The sequence below is a fragment of the Hypanus sabinus genome, chromosome 4 (assembly GCF_030144855.1).
Source record: "Hypanus sabinus isolate sHypSab1 chromosome 4, sHypSab1.hap1, whole genome shotgun sequence".
Lineage (NCBI taxonomy): Eukaryota > Metazoa > Chordata > Chondrichthyes > Myliobatiformes > Dasyatidae > Hypanus > Hypanus sabinus.
The window spans coordinates 99,313,365-99,331,253 of NC_082709.1; the positions used below are offsets into that span (position 1 = coordinate 99,313,365).

Below are 17,889 nucleotides of genomic sequence, written 5' to 3' on the forward strand. Positions count from 1 at the left end.
CAGCAGCTTCTTCTTCTTTTGCTCCAGATCCCAACAAAAACAGTACCTTGTGTCTCTAGATTTCAATCTCTCACCACTTAAATAAAAACCCTAGCTTTTTAAAATTCATATAAATTTCCATTAGCCATGTCCTTCCCATTGCCCTCTCTTGTTGACAAACATATGTAACACACTGGGTGCTGGTATGGAAGTATATCTCTACCAAAGGAGGCGTAAGGCACTCCTTTCCTCCACCAGCCTGCAGATCACCTCTGGGCAAGGTGTAGCACCTGCTTAGCCCCACGATCAGGGTCACATGAAGCCATGAGAGCAGGAAGTGGATGGTCATATGAGCAGCTGGTGTTTGTCACAAGTCCTGAGAATTAGTCTCAGCCCACATCAACCCAATAATTCTAAGTTGCTGTCACCAGACCAAGGTGATGTTTAATGGTCACAAGACCTGCTGAATTGTGTTGGGTTGTTTATTCCACACAAGGTGATTGAAACCAGCCTGTAGTGTTTGGTTTGAACCAGGTGCTCACTATTAATTAGACGTGAACCATACCTGCAAAGCCTGCTTCAGGATATACTGAAACCTGAGCTGTAGTTTATTGGTAAAATCAACTGTTGTCTCCACACACCAAACTGCTGAAGATTAAAGTTCCTAATTGGATAAGTATGGGGCTAATCTTTGTAGCTTGTAATTTGAAGCAGTAAGAAACATCTACAAGATGGTTGTGGCTTTTGAGATCTGTCAGCAAATGGCCTAGTCTGGCTTTCATTGCCTTTTAAATTAAGGAATAGAAGCTGGAATATTTCCTATTTCACATGTGGAAGGCATTGGGAAACTGGAGTAGCAGTGCAGTTGAATATGCTGACACTGCAACATCCTACATCTCCTTCTGTGAAGATGTGTGTCTTCCTGAAAGGAACAAGCTATGTTTCTCCAAGGAGTTGAGGAATTTCAGATTTACAAAGGTTCATGCCTACACGTCTGGAAACAGAGAGGAATATAGCTCTGGAATACATCAGTTTAATAAAGCTCCGAAAGTGGCATAAGCAAAGCCAGCTTCAGGATTGAAAGCCACTTACGAGGATTGACTGCAGAGAGAGAGACTTTAGCAACAATAGCTGGGCAGCCCAGGGTTCCCTGCAAATTCTTACCAACCTCAAACAGAAGTGCTCCCAAGTCTCCCCCTCCCTTACGTTGGCCAGTCAGCTCAATCAGTTTCATAAAGATAATCAACATCTTTATGTTCTCATTTCTTCTGATCCGGATATGCTGAGCCCTACTCTGTCCCTTTCACAACCACTCCGATGTCGCCATCCCTCCTTTCATCCCAGCCCCATTCACCTTCTTCAGCCTCCTGTAACTTGCTCATTCCCAATCCCACCCTATACTTCCTGTACAGCAAGAAGATACTCAGGAACTAGTTGGAAAACAGAAAATTGCAGGCCCTGATGCTGTGTCACCTGGTACTCTAAGGCACTGTGGATTAATTAGCAACTGTCTTCACTGAGATATTTAACTCCTCCCTGCAATTATGCATGTTTCTCGGCTGCTTTGAAGTTGCTACAGTCATTCCAGTTCCCAAGAAAGACAGCACACTGAATTTAATGATATAGGCCAGTCACTCTGCCTTTAGTAGTTATCAAAACCTTTTCATGTTTGATATTAAGTCCATTACTAATGCTCTTCTTGACCTGCTGCAGTTTGTTTATAGAGAAAATCGCTCAGTTGAGGATGCAGATAACTTGTGCCTTCATTATATTCTTCAATGTTTGGACTCCCTGAACACCCATGTGAGGATCTTGTTTGTGGATTTTCACTCTGCCTTGAACACTATTATTTCAGAGTTGCTCTACAACGAGCTAACCCAGACAGCTGTACCCTACAGTGGATTACTAACATCCTGACTAGGAAAAGCAATCTGTAAGTCTGGGCTCCAACTTGCCTGATTCAATGTCTGTAAACAGAAGCTCTCCCCAGTGCTCTGTTCTTTCACCCCTCCTGTTCTCATTTTATACAAATGACTGTACCTCCACAGACATAGAAACCTAGGAAACCTACAGCACAATACAGGCCCTTCGGCCCACAAAGTTGGGCAGAACATGTCCCTACCTTAGAAATTACTAGGCTTACCCAAAGCCCTCTATTTTACTAAACTCCATGTACCCATGCAAAAGTCTCTTAAAAGATCCTATCGTATCCGCCTCCACCACCGTTGCCGCCAGCCCATTTCACGCACTCACCACTCCCTGAGTAAAAAAAAACTTACCCCTGACATCTCCTCTGTACCTACTCCCCAGCACCTGAAACTTGTGTCCTCTTGTGGCAACCTTTTCAGCCCTGGGAAAAAGCCTCTGACAATCCACACGATCAATGCCTCTCATCATCTTATACAGCTCTATCAGATCACCTCTCATCCTCCATCACTCCAAGGAGAAAAGGCCGAGTTCACTCAACCTATTCTCAAAGGCATGCCCCCCAGTCCAGGCAACATCCTTGTAAATCTCCTCTGCACCCTTTCTATGGCTTCCACGTCCCTTAGTGAGGCGACCAGAACTGAGCACAGTACTCCGAGTGGGGTCTGACCAGGGTCCTATATAGCTGCAACATTACCTCTCGGCTCCTAAATTCAATTCCACGATTGATGAAGGCCAATGTGCCATATGCCTTCTTAACTACAGAGTCAACCTGCGCAGCTGCTTTGAGTGTCCTATGGACTTGGACCCCAAGATCCCTCTCATCTTCCACACTACCAAGAGTCTTACCATTAATACCATATTCTGCCATCATATTTGACCGACCAAACTGAACCACCTCACACTTAACACACACAAAATGCTGGTGGAACACAGCAGGCCAGGCAGCATCTATAAGGAGAAGCACTGTCAACGTTGCTTCGACGTCGACAGTGCTTCTCCTTATAGATGCTGCCTGGCCTGCTGTGTCCACCAGCATTTTGTGTGTGTTGTTTGAATTTCCAGCATCTGCAGATTTCCTCGTGTTCGCTTCACACTTGTCTGGGTTGAACTCCATCTGCCACTTCTCAGCCCAGTTCTGCATCCTATCAATGTCCCGCTGTAACCTCTGACAGCCCTCCACACTATTCACGACACCTCCAACCTTTGTGTCATCAGCAAATTTACTAACCCCTCCCTCCACTTCCTCATCCAGGTCATTTATAAAAATCACAGAGTAAGGGTCCCAGAACAGATCTCTGAGGCACAGAACTGGTACAAATCTATTAAAATCCTAAGGTTTGTGGATGAAATGACATCTTTAATAAGATGTGACCTGCTATCAAAGAGAGGTAGACCATATTGCAGCATGGTGTGCTCATAACAACTTGGAGCTTAATACTATCAAAACAGTGGAATTGAGAGTTGATTTCCACTGACAACTCCCTACCTGTCCTCCTTGGAAATTAATGGTCAGGCTGGGACCATTCAAATTCCTTTACCAGTACAGGCTGGGACAAGCACTTCACACTCATCATGAGGAAAGCCCAGCAGAGACTATTCTTCCTACCCCAGCTTAGGAAACTTAACATCTCAGGGTGAGTCCTGATGGATTTGTACTCAGCCATCATTGACAGTGTTATGAGCACCTCTGTCCCCATTTGGTTTCCCACCGGCACCTCCATCTCCAAGTCCCCATTCCAGCGAATGGTCCACTCAGGATGATTTTTGGTTGTCAGGTGCTGATACCAAATCACCTGTACATTGCCAAAGAGATGACAAGAGCTGAAAAAAGTTACTGCAGACTCCTAAAATAGGTGACTCCAGCAGTCACCTATTCAGCAAATTGTTATCAGGGAGACATTGCAAGTCCATAACAGCCAGGACTACACGTCATCTCCAAAGCTCCTTTCCTGTAACTATACAGCTTCTCAACAGAACTCACACAGGTGTAATACCCTGACTGTCCCTGCACAACCGCCATTAAATGGTCTTTCCTGCTGTCTTTGTTCTGTTGGTAATTATTGAGTCTGTTCATATGTTCACATTTATTTAAGTTTGATTATTGATGTTTGTACATGTGACCATTCTGCTAACTCTTGCATGCTCATGGCTATTGTCTTGTAACTTGTTGGTTGCTATTGTGTTGTCTATTATGGTAATTACCCTGTGTTTTATGCTTAGCACTGAACCACAATCAATTCTGGGATGTATCACATACTGGCAATAAAGTGATTCTGATTCTGGTAATTTCAGTGCACCTTGTTATTACAGTTCAGCCAGGAAGCTAACATGGGCCGTAGAGGAGTACGACACAGGGGGGTGTTTGGGCCCACAGTGTCTGTGCTGAACATGATGTCAAGTTAAACCTAATCTCTCCTACCCGTATGTGATCCATTTCCCTCCACTCCTTGCATATTCATGTGGAAAAAAGAGTCTGAGGCTACACCCACACTAGACCGGATAATTTTGAATACGCCAGTTTCATGTAAAAATGATAGCCGTCCATACCAAGTGTTTTTGAAAATACCTCTGTCCACATTAAAACGGGTATTTGGGTGAATCACCTCCTACTGCGCATACGCAGGGCACATCGACAGAAAATAAGTGACATGTTTGGTGTCGAATCTCGCTGTGAAAGTGCACGTTTGTCCAGTTACAGACTAGAAAAACTTAAAAGGAAATTGCCAAACGATGGACAGCTGGTGGCTCTCATGCAGGAGGACTTAAAACTAAAAAAAAATAAAATACTGGAGCGTATGGAGGCAACTGACAGGGAGTTCACGGACAGTTTGACCCGGCTGACGATGAACATTGAAAAACAAACTATCTCTGTTGCATTAATAAAGCACCTTGTTAAGTGTATAAAACATGTCTGCATCAGTGTTATCTTGTATTTCCATACAATGTTACATTAGGCTGTTATACATATACTGTCAGAGAAGTAATTGCATAAATAGGTAAACTACCTTCATACAAGCAAGGACAGAAAACAGGGCAAAGTGAGTATACTTATTTATTCAGTAAGTTATGGGTCAAAGTATTTGGTGAGTACATTTCTAACACTTCTGGCTTCAGTCTCATTGCCATCTGTTCTGAAATTGTTAGGTTGTGTGTGTGGGGGGTTGCGTTCAGGAAAACAATGAAATGCCGCGCTGCCACCAGCATCTGTTCTAGCAAGTCATGACAGTGTTTTTAAAAATATCCGGTTACCCCATCCACATTACTCTGCCCAACTGGCATTTTCAAGTTTACACACTCTGGAGGGCATTTTAGAAAAGCACCATTTCTGGGGGAGGAAAACACTGTTTTAGTGTGGACGGAGGATAAAAACTAAGAGAAAAAGCTTCGGTTACAGATTTATCTAGTCTAGTGTGAACATAGCCTGACTGGCTTCTCTACCTCTGCCTCCATCTGTTCCCTTGCATTTATTATCTGTGTCATTTGAAAGTGAATGAATTCAAAAGTTTCAAAGGTACATTTAATGTCAGTAATGTATACCATATACATCCTGAAATGTTTTTTCTTCGCAACAGTCTACGAAAACAGAGGAGTGTCCCAAAGAATGAATGACAGTCAAATGTTAGAACCCCAAAGTAACCCCCCCCAGCTCGCCTGCCTCCTGTGCGTAAGTGGCAGCCAGCAATGATCCCCCCTCCTCCCACTGGCGAAAAAGCACTGCCACCACTGAGAACTCAAGTGTGCAGCAAAGACACAGACCTACAGTACTCCAAAGAGTACTCATTCACCTGGTATTCGACATATCATAGGCATGTGAGCTCTCCCTCTCCCTCGCCCTCTTCCTCTCCCCCTCTCCCCTCCCCTCTTTCTCCCTCTTTCTCTCCCCCTCTCTCCCTCTCCCCTCCCCCCCTCTCTCCCTAATAAGGAAGAAAGAGATGTCTCCATTTCACAGTGAGAGGGGAGACATGACAAACAACTCACTGGTTAAAATTCTGCTGCATTGCTTTTCCCCAGCTCTGTGCCCAAAGATATTGGGTCTCCTACAAATCACTGATCTCCTGCTCAGACACTGACCTCTGACCCCCCCCCCCCCCCATCTCCAGAGCCAGGATGTTTCAGACCTTGGAAGGCAAGCAGGCTGAGCCTTCGGCCTGACCCCGAGAGCGGGTCCCATTCCCGCAAAGAGCCACAGTCAGTGTGTAACACAGTCAGGGTCTTCAAAAGAACCCTGAAAGGGAAAATGGAGATATTAAAGATAGAAATAGAGCTGTTTCAGGAGATGCAAGCAAAGGAATCACCTTTGAATTGATGAAATAATGCTGCTTGCTATGGAACATTTTCAAACTCCCTTCCCACCATGGCATTTCCATGAACATACAGAGAACATTTTAACATTTACAGATCACTTTATTTGTTCCAGGGATGGATGATGGAGGTGGACATTGTACGTCTGTACTGAGGGAGAGTTGTACTCTCAGGAGAAACAATGTGTGCTCTCAGTTGAACCTGTGATGCACTATCAATAACTCTAGGAGACTGGAAGTGAATGATAGGCTTTTATTAACAGTGAAAAGGGAGCACGACATCTCGAAGACTGAGGGAGGAGCAGTGCCCCAATCGCCTTTATACAGGGGTCTGTGGGAGGAGCCACAGGAGCCATCAGCAGAGGGGCATGACCAGACAGGTATACATAGTTTACCACAACCTGAAAGATCTCAGAGACAAGGGAACTTTCCCTGATGATCTGGGCTACTGTTTAACACCCACCCTGCAGAAAACCAACCAGTGGTCATTGTTACTTCCTGTTTTGTGTTTAAAGTTTCAACACTATAATGCTGTCTGCCCTTCAAAAGTGTCTGAAATATTCAATGGGCCAGGCTTTGTCTGTGGGAAGAGAAACAGACTCACAACAAAGGCTCCTCAACCTGACATATTAACACTGCCTCTCTCTCCAGAGATGCTCCCTGACTCACTCAGCATTTTAGATTGCCAACATCTGCAGGTTTGCTTTTGGTTTTCATTTCAGAAGTACTTCATACGATAGAAGATTCCAAGGAAGGCAAATGCATTGCACAAGTGCAAGTCTTTGAAGTGACATCCATACATTTCCCTATCATTTCAATCAAGTGACAGGTTGTCAGGCCAGTCAGGTGTCAGGAGGGGCCTCATTTTGGACTGCTCCAAGACCAGGCATCAGCAGGGGTCTTTGATCAGTGTGTCAAATGGGTCCTGAGGACTTGGGGTGGATGAGGACTGGACCCTGAGGCACAGTCTACTTGGGTGGTCAACTCTGGTCTTTTCTTTGTCTCCACGTAAGTCTCCAATGTGACCACAGGGTGTCAGTGCACAGCCGGGTCAGAGATGTAGAAGTGGGCAGCTGGGCAGGACTATGGACAACACATACCCAATACAGCAGATTTAATTTTCCCTACTCCCCTGCGCTTTCCCCAAAAAAGATTGCCCTTTGAATAGTTATTTCTGAAACTCCTTCCAATGGCCTTCAACGTAAACCATTCCAGTTACTTGACAGTTGTAAATATACTCCAGGGCCAGTTGTGATAGACCTTGACTTTGGTTCTAAACTAGCCCTCAGCCTCACCCCGTTTCCCCTTTGGAAATTTACCAATGAATCAGTGTTGGGCTGCATGTTCCAGTCTTCTCTCCCTCTCAAACCAGGATTCCTGGGATCACTGTGCACAGCTCTGTTTGCATCGTATGCCATCCAGCGCAAGCCAGTAGTGGACTGGGGGCGGGAGATGTTGAAGGTTCTCAATGCGGCCGAGACTTACTGCAGGAAGACTATTCGCCACATGGCAGGTAAATCTTGGCTGGGTGTGCGAGAGATGAATTGTGGGTTGGCAGTATGGTAAATATTTTATTATAATTAGTATCATCATCATTATTCACATGGAGATAAATACAGTGAAAAACTTTTGTTTGCGTATCATCCAGACAGATCATTCTGCTCCATACTTAGGCACAGTGAGGTATAACAAAAGGAAAACCAGTGTTGGTGTGCTTTCTTGGCCATAGCATGCACACGGTTGGACCAGGACAAATTGTTAAAGATGTTATCACCTGGGAATTCAAAACTCTTAACCAAGTCCACCTGAGCACCATTAATACTGATTGGGACCCATCTTCCTGAAATCAATGAAAGCTCTTTGTTTTGCTGACACTGAGTAAAATGTTTTCCACTAAGTTCAAGACGTACAGAAAAGCTGGATGAACTCAGCAGGTCAGGCATCATCCATTGAAAGGAGCAGTTGACGTTTCGGGTCGAGACCCTTGACTGCTCCTTTCAATGGATGCTGCCCAACCTGCTGAGTTCATCCAGCTTTTTTGTACATCTTGATCTGACCACAGCATCTGCAGTGTAGTTTGTGTTTTCCACTAAGTTTTCCATCTTTCTCGATGGCATCATGCCCAGCAGTGGATGCTCAAACTGGAGCTCTCCTTCCATGTTTTCTGATAACTTTATCAACAAGGGTACTCAAAACAATCCCATCAGTCTCATTGCCCCTACCCTTTCTCTCATGCCTATCAATTGCCCCCTATTCTCCTGTCACCCACCCACATTAGGGGCAATTTACAATGGCAATCAGCTGCATGCGTTTGGATGTGAGAGGAAACCGGTATGGCTGGCAGAAACCTGGCACGTGACAGACAGAACGTGCAAACTACATTCTGACAGCACTGGAGCCCTGAAGACTGGAAAGAGCACAGGGTCGGTGAGAATGAAGTGATTCTAGAAGAACAGGTTAAATAAACTGAAGTTTGCAAACTCATTAGAATGAAGGGGAATGCAGACTGAGGGGGAAATCCCTGAGGTCAAGATTTCCCAATACACAGGTCAGGGGTAATAGGGGGAAAGAGAGCAAGGTGGGGTTGCTGAAATGGCATCTGGAAGGTATTCATACAGAGAGATCATCCAGGTCAGTGGAAAGACAAAGGTAATACAGGTGGACAGGCTGATGAACAAAGTGTATGACAGACTTGCCTTCATAGTTTGGGGCATAGAATACAAAACTTGCGAGAGTTTAGATGAGAAACAAGATGTGAAGGGGGCAGTGATAGCTGGTCCACAGGTCAACACTGTGTGAAGAAGGTTGGAAAATACTAGACCACTCTGGAGAGAAGACAACAAGGGTGGAGGCGAGGACAGCTACCATCTCTGCTGATCATCAGCCATTCATTTACACTAATCTCAACCCAGTCTCATTTTAATCTGCCCACAATACTTTCAACTTTGACCATGTTTTTCCTACTCACCTTCAGACCAGTTGTCACACACTGAAAGTGAAAAGACAAGAGTGTTTCCAGTGGTACAAACACTAAGCAGTCATCTTTGAGAATTGCATATTGGTTCATGTACCAAAACACAATGAAAGTCTCCTGGTTCCTTGCCTTCCAAAAAAAATCATTCCATAATTAAGTACATGGAAGCAGTAAAAAAGAATAGAGAATAATGTTACAGTTACAGAGAAAGTGCAAGCACCATGATGAGGTAGACTGAGAGATCAAGAGTCTATATTTATCATGTAAGGGTCTGTTCAAATGTCTGATAACAGCAGGGTAGACTCTGTCCTTAAGCCTGCTGGTATATGTTCTCAAGATTTTGTATCTACTGCCTGACGGGAGGGAGAAGAAGATGATTTCGAAAGAAGCCTCATATGGTAATCCAGCTTTAGTAGAGGGCAAGAATCAGAACCAGGTTTATTATCACTGACGTATTATGTGAAATCTGTTGCTTTGTGGCTGCCGTACAGTGCAAAGACATATAAATCTATTAATTACATTAGTAAATAGTGAAAAAAGGAATAATGAGGTAATTTTGATGGGCCATTCAGAAATCTGATGGCACTGGGAAGGAAGCTGCTCCTGAGTATGGGTCTTCAGGCTTTTGCCCCCCCCTCCCCAATAGTAGTAATGAGAAAAAGGTATGCTCCAGATGTGAATGCCCTTAATGATGAATACCGCCTTCCTGAAGCACTGTATCTTGAAGATACCCTCAAGGTGAAGAAGCTTGTGCCTTTGATGGTACTGGCAAGAAAAATACTTTCATAGCTGATAGAGATTGCTTGAGAGAATGGCCACAGTAAGATGTGCCTTTTTCCTTAGAATATCAAGAAAGTTGGTTTTATTTTGAGACTAAGTGGCAGTCGTATTTGGAAGAAAGAGGAATTGCTCAGGAGGGGCAGAATACACCGAAATTTCCAAAGATCTACGATACCGAGGAAAGAGATCAGGTTGGTTATTTTAAATTTCTCTTTCAAGGCTCTACACCCTAAATTTCTGCATGCCTAAGGAAGCAAGTTTAGATGTCAGCAGAACATCTTGGGAAGTTGCTGGTTTGTTCCCAATCTTTTACAATTCTCCGTCACCAGGTATATGCATGTCTCAGTGTGTTGAAAATCACTGGAGGTGCTTTCTCCAGCAGACTGATCAAGCTTTGTGGTAGTCAAGGGTCAAGTGGAGATTATTTCTATTGAGTAGAATCAGAATGAAGCTCCAAAGCCTGTCACAGGAAAGGAGATTGTATCAGAAAATTAGTGATGCAGCCATAAATTATCCCTAATACAGTGCTCCTATCCAATTATTTGGCATGTGTCAGAATCTCACCAGCCTGGTTGGTTTGGGTATATTATTGTCACGTGTTGAGATATTTTGAAAAGTTTAGTTTTGCATACCATCCCTACAGACCATTTCAAAATGCCAGTGCATCAAATTAGTACAAAAGAAAAGGGAAATTGGCTGACTTGTGCCATCCAGATAGATCATGCCATATATAAGACACAGGAGTAGAATTAGACCATTGAGTCTGTTCCGCTATTTCATCAGAAACATTGAAAACCAACAGCACAATACAGGCCCTTCGGCCCACAAAGCTGTGCCTAACATTGCCTTTGCCTAGAACTACCTAGGCTTACCCATAGCCCTCTATTTTCCTAAGCATGTAGCCATTCAGGAGCCTCTTAAAAGTCCCTATCATTTCTGCCTCCACCACCGCCGCTGGCAGCCCATCCCACACACCCAACACTCTCTGCGTAAAGACACTTGCCCCTGATATCTCCTCTGTACCAGAGAACATTACAGCACAGAAAAAGATCTTTTGGCCCTTCTTGGCTGTGCCAAACCATTTTTCTGCCTAGTCCCACTGACCTGCAGCTGGGCCATATCCCTCCAAACCCCTCTCATCCATGTACCTGTCCAAGTTTTTCTTAAATGTCAAAAGTGAGCCCGCAGTCACCACTTCATCTGTCAGCTCATTCCACACTCCCACCACTCTCTGTGTGAAGAAGCCCCCCCCCCCCCAATGTTCCCTTTAAACTTTTCCCCCTTCACCCTTAACCCATGTCCTCTGGTTATTTTCTCCCCTGGCCTCAGGGGAAAAGGCCTGCTTGCATTCTCTCTATCTATACCCATCATAATTTTATACACCTCTATCAAGTCTCCCCTCATTCTTCAACACTCCAGGGAATAAAGTCCTAACCTATTCAACCTTTCTCTGTAACTCAGTTTCTCAAGTCCTGGCAACATCCTTGTAAACCTTCTCTGCACTCTTTCAACCTTATTAATATCCCTCCTGTCATTCAGTGACCAAAACTGCACATTATACTCCAAATTTGGCCTCACCAATATCTTATACAACCTCACCATAACATTCCAACTCTTATACTCAGTACTTTGATTTATAAAGGCCAATGTACCAAAAGCTCTCTACTACCCTATCTACCTGTGACGCCACTTTTAGGGAATTTTGTATCTGTATTCCCAGATCCCTCTGTTCTACTGCACTCCTCAGTGCCCTGCCATTTACCGTATATGTTCTACCTTGGATTTTCCTTCCAAAATGCAATACCTCACACTTGTCTGTATTAAACTCCATCTGCCATTTTTCAGCCCATTTTTCCAGCTGGTCCAGATCCCTCTGCAAGCTTTGAAAACCTTCTTCACTGTCCACTACACCTCCAATCTTTGTATCATCAGCAAATTTGCTGATCCAATTTACCACATTGTCATCCAGATCATTGATATAGATGACAAATATCAATGGACCCAGCACTGATCCCTGTGGCACACAACTAGTCACAAGCCTCCACTCAGAGAAGCAATCCTCCACTACCACTCTCTGACTTCTCCCATTGAGCCAATGTCTAATTCAATTTACTACCTCACCATGTATACCTAGTGACTGAATCTTCCTAACTAACCTCCCATGCGGGACCTTGTCAAAGGCCTTACTGAAGTCCATGTAGACAACATCCACTGCTTTTCCTTCATCCACTTTCCTGGTAACCTCCTCAAAATACTCTAATAGATTAGTTAAACATGACCTACCACGCACAAAGCCGTGTTGACTCTCCCTAATAAGTCCCTGTCTATCTAAATACTTTTAGATCCTATCTCTTAGTATTCCTTCCAATAATTTACCTACTACCAATGTCAAACTTACCGGTGTATAATTTCCCGGATTACTTTTAGAGCCTTTTTTAAACAACGGAACAACATGAGCTATCCTCCTATCCTCCGGCACCTCACTCGTAGATACCGACATTTTAAATATATCTGCCAGGGCCCCTGCAATTTCAACACTAGTCTCCTTCAAGGTCTGAGGGAATACTCTGTTGGGTCCTGGAGATTTATCTATTCTGCATTGCCTCAAGATAACAAGCACCTCCTCCTCTCAATCTGTATAGGTTCTATGACCTCACTACTTGTTTACCTTATTTCCATTGACTCCATGCCAGTTTTCTTAGTAAATACAGACGCAAAAAACTCATTTCTCTCCCGTTTCTTTTGGTTCCATACATAGCCGACCACTCTGATCTTCAAGAGGACCAATTTTATCCCTTACTATCCTTTTGCTTTTCATATACCTGTAGAAGCTCTTTGGATTATCCTTCACCCTGACTGCCAAAGCTACTCATGTCTTCTTTTAGCCCTCCTGATTTCTTAAGTTTTTTTTGCACTTTTTATACTCCTCAAGTACCTTAATTGCTCCGTTTCCTATACATGTCATATATCTCTCTCTTCTTTATCAGAGTTCCAATATCCCTAGAGAACCAAGGTTCCTTATTCTTATTCACTTTGCCTTTAATCCTGACAGGAACATATAAATTCTACACTCTCTAAATTTTGCCTTTGAAGGCCTCCCACTTACCAACGACATCCTTGCCAGAGAACAACCTGTCCCAATCCACGCTTTTTAGATCCTTTCTCATTTCTTCAAATTTGGCCTTTTTCCAGTTTAGAACCTCAACCTGAGGACCAGATCTATCCATGATCAAGTTGAAACTAATAGTGTTGTGATCACTGGAACCAAAGTGTCCACTACACACACTTCCATCACCTGTCCTAACTCATTTCCTAATAGGAGATCTAATATTGCATCCTCTTCAGTCGGTACCTCTATATATTGATTTAGAAAATTTTCATGAATACATTTTATAAACTCTAACCCATCTAGACCTTTAACAGTATGGGAGTCTCAATCAATATGCGGAAAATTAAAATCCCGTACTATCACAACTTTATGTTTCCTGCAGTTGTCTGCTCTCTCTCTGCAGATTTGCTCCTCCAATTCTTGCTGACTATTGGGTGGTCTATAATACAACCCCATTAATGTAGTCATATCCTTCCTGTCTCTCAGCTCCACCCATATTGCCTCGGTAGACAAGCCCTCTAATCTGTCCTGCCTGAGCACTGCTGTAACATTTTCCCTTCATCCTCCACCCGCCCCCCACCCTTCACCCCTCTGCCTGTATCACGTCTGAAACATCGGAACCCTGGAACATTAAGCTGCCAGTCCTGCCCCTCCTGTAGCCAAGTTTCACTAATGGCTACAATGTCATAATTCCACATGTCAATCCACGCCCTCAGCTCATCAGCCTTCCCCACAATACTCCTCGCATTGAAATAGACACACCTCAGAAGATTATTACCACCACTCACAACCCTTCTATTTGTGACTTTGCTTGAAACCTTAACATCATTTATTTATTTACTACTCCCTGGCAGAATATACTACACCCTGTACCTACTCCCAAGCAGCTTAAAACAATGACCTGTCATGTTAGCCATTTCAGCCCTGGGAAAAAGCCTCTGACTGTCCACACGATCGATACCTCTCATTATCTTATACACCTCTATCAGGTCACCTCTCATCCTTCGTCACTCCGAGGAGAGAAGGCCGAGTTCACTCAACCTATTCTCATAAGGCATGCTCCCCAATCCAGGCAACATTCTTGTAAATCTCCTCTGCACCCTTTCTAGGATTTCCGCATCCTTCCAGTAGTGAGGCAACAAGAATTGAGCACAGTACTCCAAGTGGAGTTTGACCGGGTCCTATATAGCTGCAACATTACCTCTCGGCTCTTAAACTCAATCCCACAATTGATGAAGGCCAATGCACTCTATGCCTTCTTAACCACAGAGTCAACCTGCGTAGCAGCTTTGAGTGTCCTATGGACTCGGACCCCAAGATCCCACTGCCAAGAGTGACACCATTAATACTATATTCTGCCATCATATTTGATCTACCAAAATGAACCCTTTCACACTTACCTAGGTTGAACTCCATCTGTCACTTCTCAGCCCAGTTTTGCATCCTATCAATGTCGCGCTGTAACCTCTGACAGCCCTCCACACTATCCACAACCCCCCCCAACCTTTGTGTCATCAGCAAATTTACTAACCCATCCCTCCACTTCCTCATCCAGGTCATATACAAAAATCACAAAGAGTAAGGGTCACAGAACAGATCCCTGAGGCACACCACTGGTCACTGGTCTCCATGCAGAATATGACCCATCTACAATCACTCTTTGCCTTCTGTGGGCAAGCCAGTTCTGAATCCACAAAGCAATGTCCCCTTGGCTCCCACGCCTCCTTACTTTCTCAATAAGCCTTTCACGGGGTACCTTATCAAATGCTTTGCTGAAATCCATATACACTATATCTATGGCTCTGCCTTCATCAGTGTGTTTAGTCACATCCTCAAAAAATTCATTCAGGCTCATAAGGCAGAACCTGCCTTTGATAAAGCCAAGCTGAATATTCCTAATCATATTATGCCTCTCCAAATGTTCATAAACCCTGTCTCTCAGGATCTTCTCCATCAACTTACCAACCACTGAGGTAAGACTCACTGGCCTATAATTTTCTGGGCTATCTCTATTTCCTTTCTTGAATAAGGGAACAACATCCGTAACCCTTCAATCCTCCAATCCTCCAGAACCTCTTCCATCCTTATTGATGATGCAAAGTTCATCACCAGAGGCTCAGCAATCTCCTCCCTCACTTCCCACTGTAGCCTAGGGTACATCCCGTCCAGTCCCGGTGACTTATCCAACTTGATGCTTTCCAAAAGCTCCAGTACATCCTCTTCCTTAATATCTACATGCTCAAGCTTTCCAGTCCACTGCAAGTCATCCCTACAATCACCAAGATCCTTTTCCATAGTGAATACTGAAGCAAAGTATTCATTAAGTACCTTTGCTATCTCCTCCAGTTCCATATACACTTTTCCATTGTCACACTTGATTGGTCCTATTCTCTTGCGTCTTATCCTCTTGCTCTTCACATACTTGTAGAATGCCTTGGGGTTTTCCTTAATCCTGTCTGCCAAGGCTTCTCATCGCCCCTTCTGGCTCTCCTAATTTCATTCTTTAGCTCCTTCCTGCTAGCTTTATAATTTTCTAGATCTCTATCATTACCTAGTTCTTTGAACCTTTCATAAGCTCTTCTTTTCCCCTTCTTCATGGCTGATCCATTTCCCTCTCAACCCCAATCTCCTGCCTTCTCTCCATAACTTTTCAAGTCCTGACTAATCAAGATCCTATTAGCCTCCACCTTAAAAGACGCCCAATGACCTGGCTTCCAGAACCACCCAAGGCAATGAATTTGACAGATTTATTATCCTCTGGCTAAAGAAATTTCTGCTTATCTCTGTTCAAATAGACATCCTCTTTTTTGAGGCTGTGCTCTCTGATCCTAGACTGCTCCAACCTAGGAAACATCGTCTTCACATCAAGGCCTTTCAACATTCTATAGGTTTCAATGAGATCACCCCTTCATTCATCTAAATTTGAATAAAGGCTCAGAGTCATCAATTGCTCCTCATGGGATAACCCTTTCATTCCTGGCACAATCCCTGTGAACGTCCTCTGAACCCTCTCCAATGTCCTTTCTTAAATAAGGGACTCAAAACTGCTTATAATACAATTGATGTGGCCTCACCAATGCTTTATAAAGTCTCAACATTACATCCTTGTTTTTATATTCTAGTCCTCACAAAATGAAGGCTAACATTGCATTTGCCTTCTTCCGCACCAACTTAATCTGTAACTTAACTTTTAGGTAATCCTGCCTGAGGACTCCCAAGTCTCCTTGCACCTCAGATATTTGGAATTTTCTCCCCATTTAGAAAATAGTTTATGCTTTAATTCCTTCTACTGACCATATACTCCATGCCACTGAATTGCATCTGCCACTTCTTTACCCATTCTCCTATTCTGTTTAAGTCCTTCTGCAGCCTCTTGATTCCTCAACACTGCCTGTAACTCCACCTATCTTCTTATCATCTACAAAAAACTGGTCACAGAGCCATCAATTCCATCATCCAAATCATTGACATAAACTTAAAATGAAGTGGTTCCAACTCTGACCCCAACAGAACATCACTAGTTATGAGCATCCAATTGAAAAGGCTCCTTATATTCCCATTCTTTGCTTCCTACCGACCAGCCAATGCTCCATCCGTACTAGTATCTTCCCTATAACACCATGGGCCCTTAACTTGCTAAGCAGCCTCATGTGCTGCACCTTGTGAATAGGCCTTCTGAAAATCCATTGATTCTTCTGTGTCTATCCTGCTTGTTATTTCTTCAAAGAATTCCAGCAGATTTGTCAGGCAACATTTTCCCTTGAGGAATCCTGCTGACTTTGGCATATTTTATGTGCCTCCAAGTACCCGAAAACCACATCTTTTACAATTGACACTGATATCTTCCCAACCACTGAGGTCAGATTAATTGGCCTCTCTCCCTTCTTGAAGAATGAAAGGACATTTGCAATTTTCCAGTCACCTGGAACTATTCCAGAATCCATTGATTCTTGAAAGATTATTACTAGTGCTTTCACAATCTCTTCAGCTAACTCTTTCCGATTCCTGTGGTGCAGTCCATCTGGTTCAGGTGACTTATCTACCTTCAGACCTTTCAGTTTCCCAAGCATCTTCTCCCTAGTGATAGCCACTGTGCTCACTTCTGCCCCTGACATACTCAGATTTTCTAGTGTTTTCCACAGGAAAGCCTGATATAAAATACTTGTTCAATTTGCCTGCCGTTTCCTTATCACCCCCCTTGATAGCTCTCCGGCATCACTTTCCAATGGTCAGATATCTATTCTCACCTCTCCTTTACTTTTTATATCTGAAAAAAATGTTGGTATGCTCTTTGATATTTTAAAAGGCTGGCTTCCCCCCCCCCCCCGCCCCCCCCCCATTTCCCTCCCCATGGTCTTTTGAGTTTTCTTCTGTTGGTTTTTCAAAGTTCTTTATCCTCTAATGAGGACAATGATGTAATTAAAAATGAAAAACAGAAACAATGCAAAATATAGTTAGAATTAATTTAAATCTTGCATAGTCCCACAACACAAGGGAGTGAAAATCTTTGTGTTATGACTACATCGCATTGTACAGACTTGTGAATTTATAAGTCTATTGGCTTGTAGAAAGAAGCTGCAGTACCGTTTGCCAGACGGAAGCAGCTGACACAGATTATGGTCCGGGTGACTGGTGTCCCCAGTGATCTTCCAGGCCTTCTTTATGCACCTGCTGCTGCTGTAAATGGCCTCATTTGAGGGAAGTTCACATCCACAGATGAGCTGGGCTTTCCTTACCACTCTCTACAGTGCCCAGTGATCAAGATCGGTGCATTTCCCATACCAGGCAGTGATTTAACCAGTCAGGATGCTCTCAAA

General features: G+C 43.7%; 1 protein-coding gene across 1 annotated transcript in view; it reads left to right on the forward strand.

The window, feature by feature from the left end:
* Positions 1–17,889, forward strand: part of adprhl1 (ADP-ribosylhydrolase like 1) — a 59,132-nt gene that overhangs the window by 29,173 nt on the left and 12,070 nt on the right. Inside the window, exons 4-5 of the mRNA XM_059967714.1 lie at positions 7,582–7,722; positions 10,027–10,154. Of these exons, the coding sequence (XP_059823697.1) occupies positions 7,582–7,722; positions 10,027–10,154 (269 nt within the window). The remainder of the gene's footprint in view (positions 1–7,581; positions 7,723–10,026; positions 10,155–17,889) is intronic.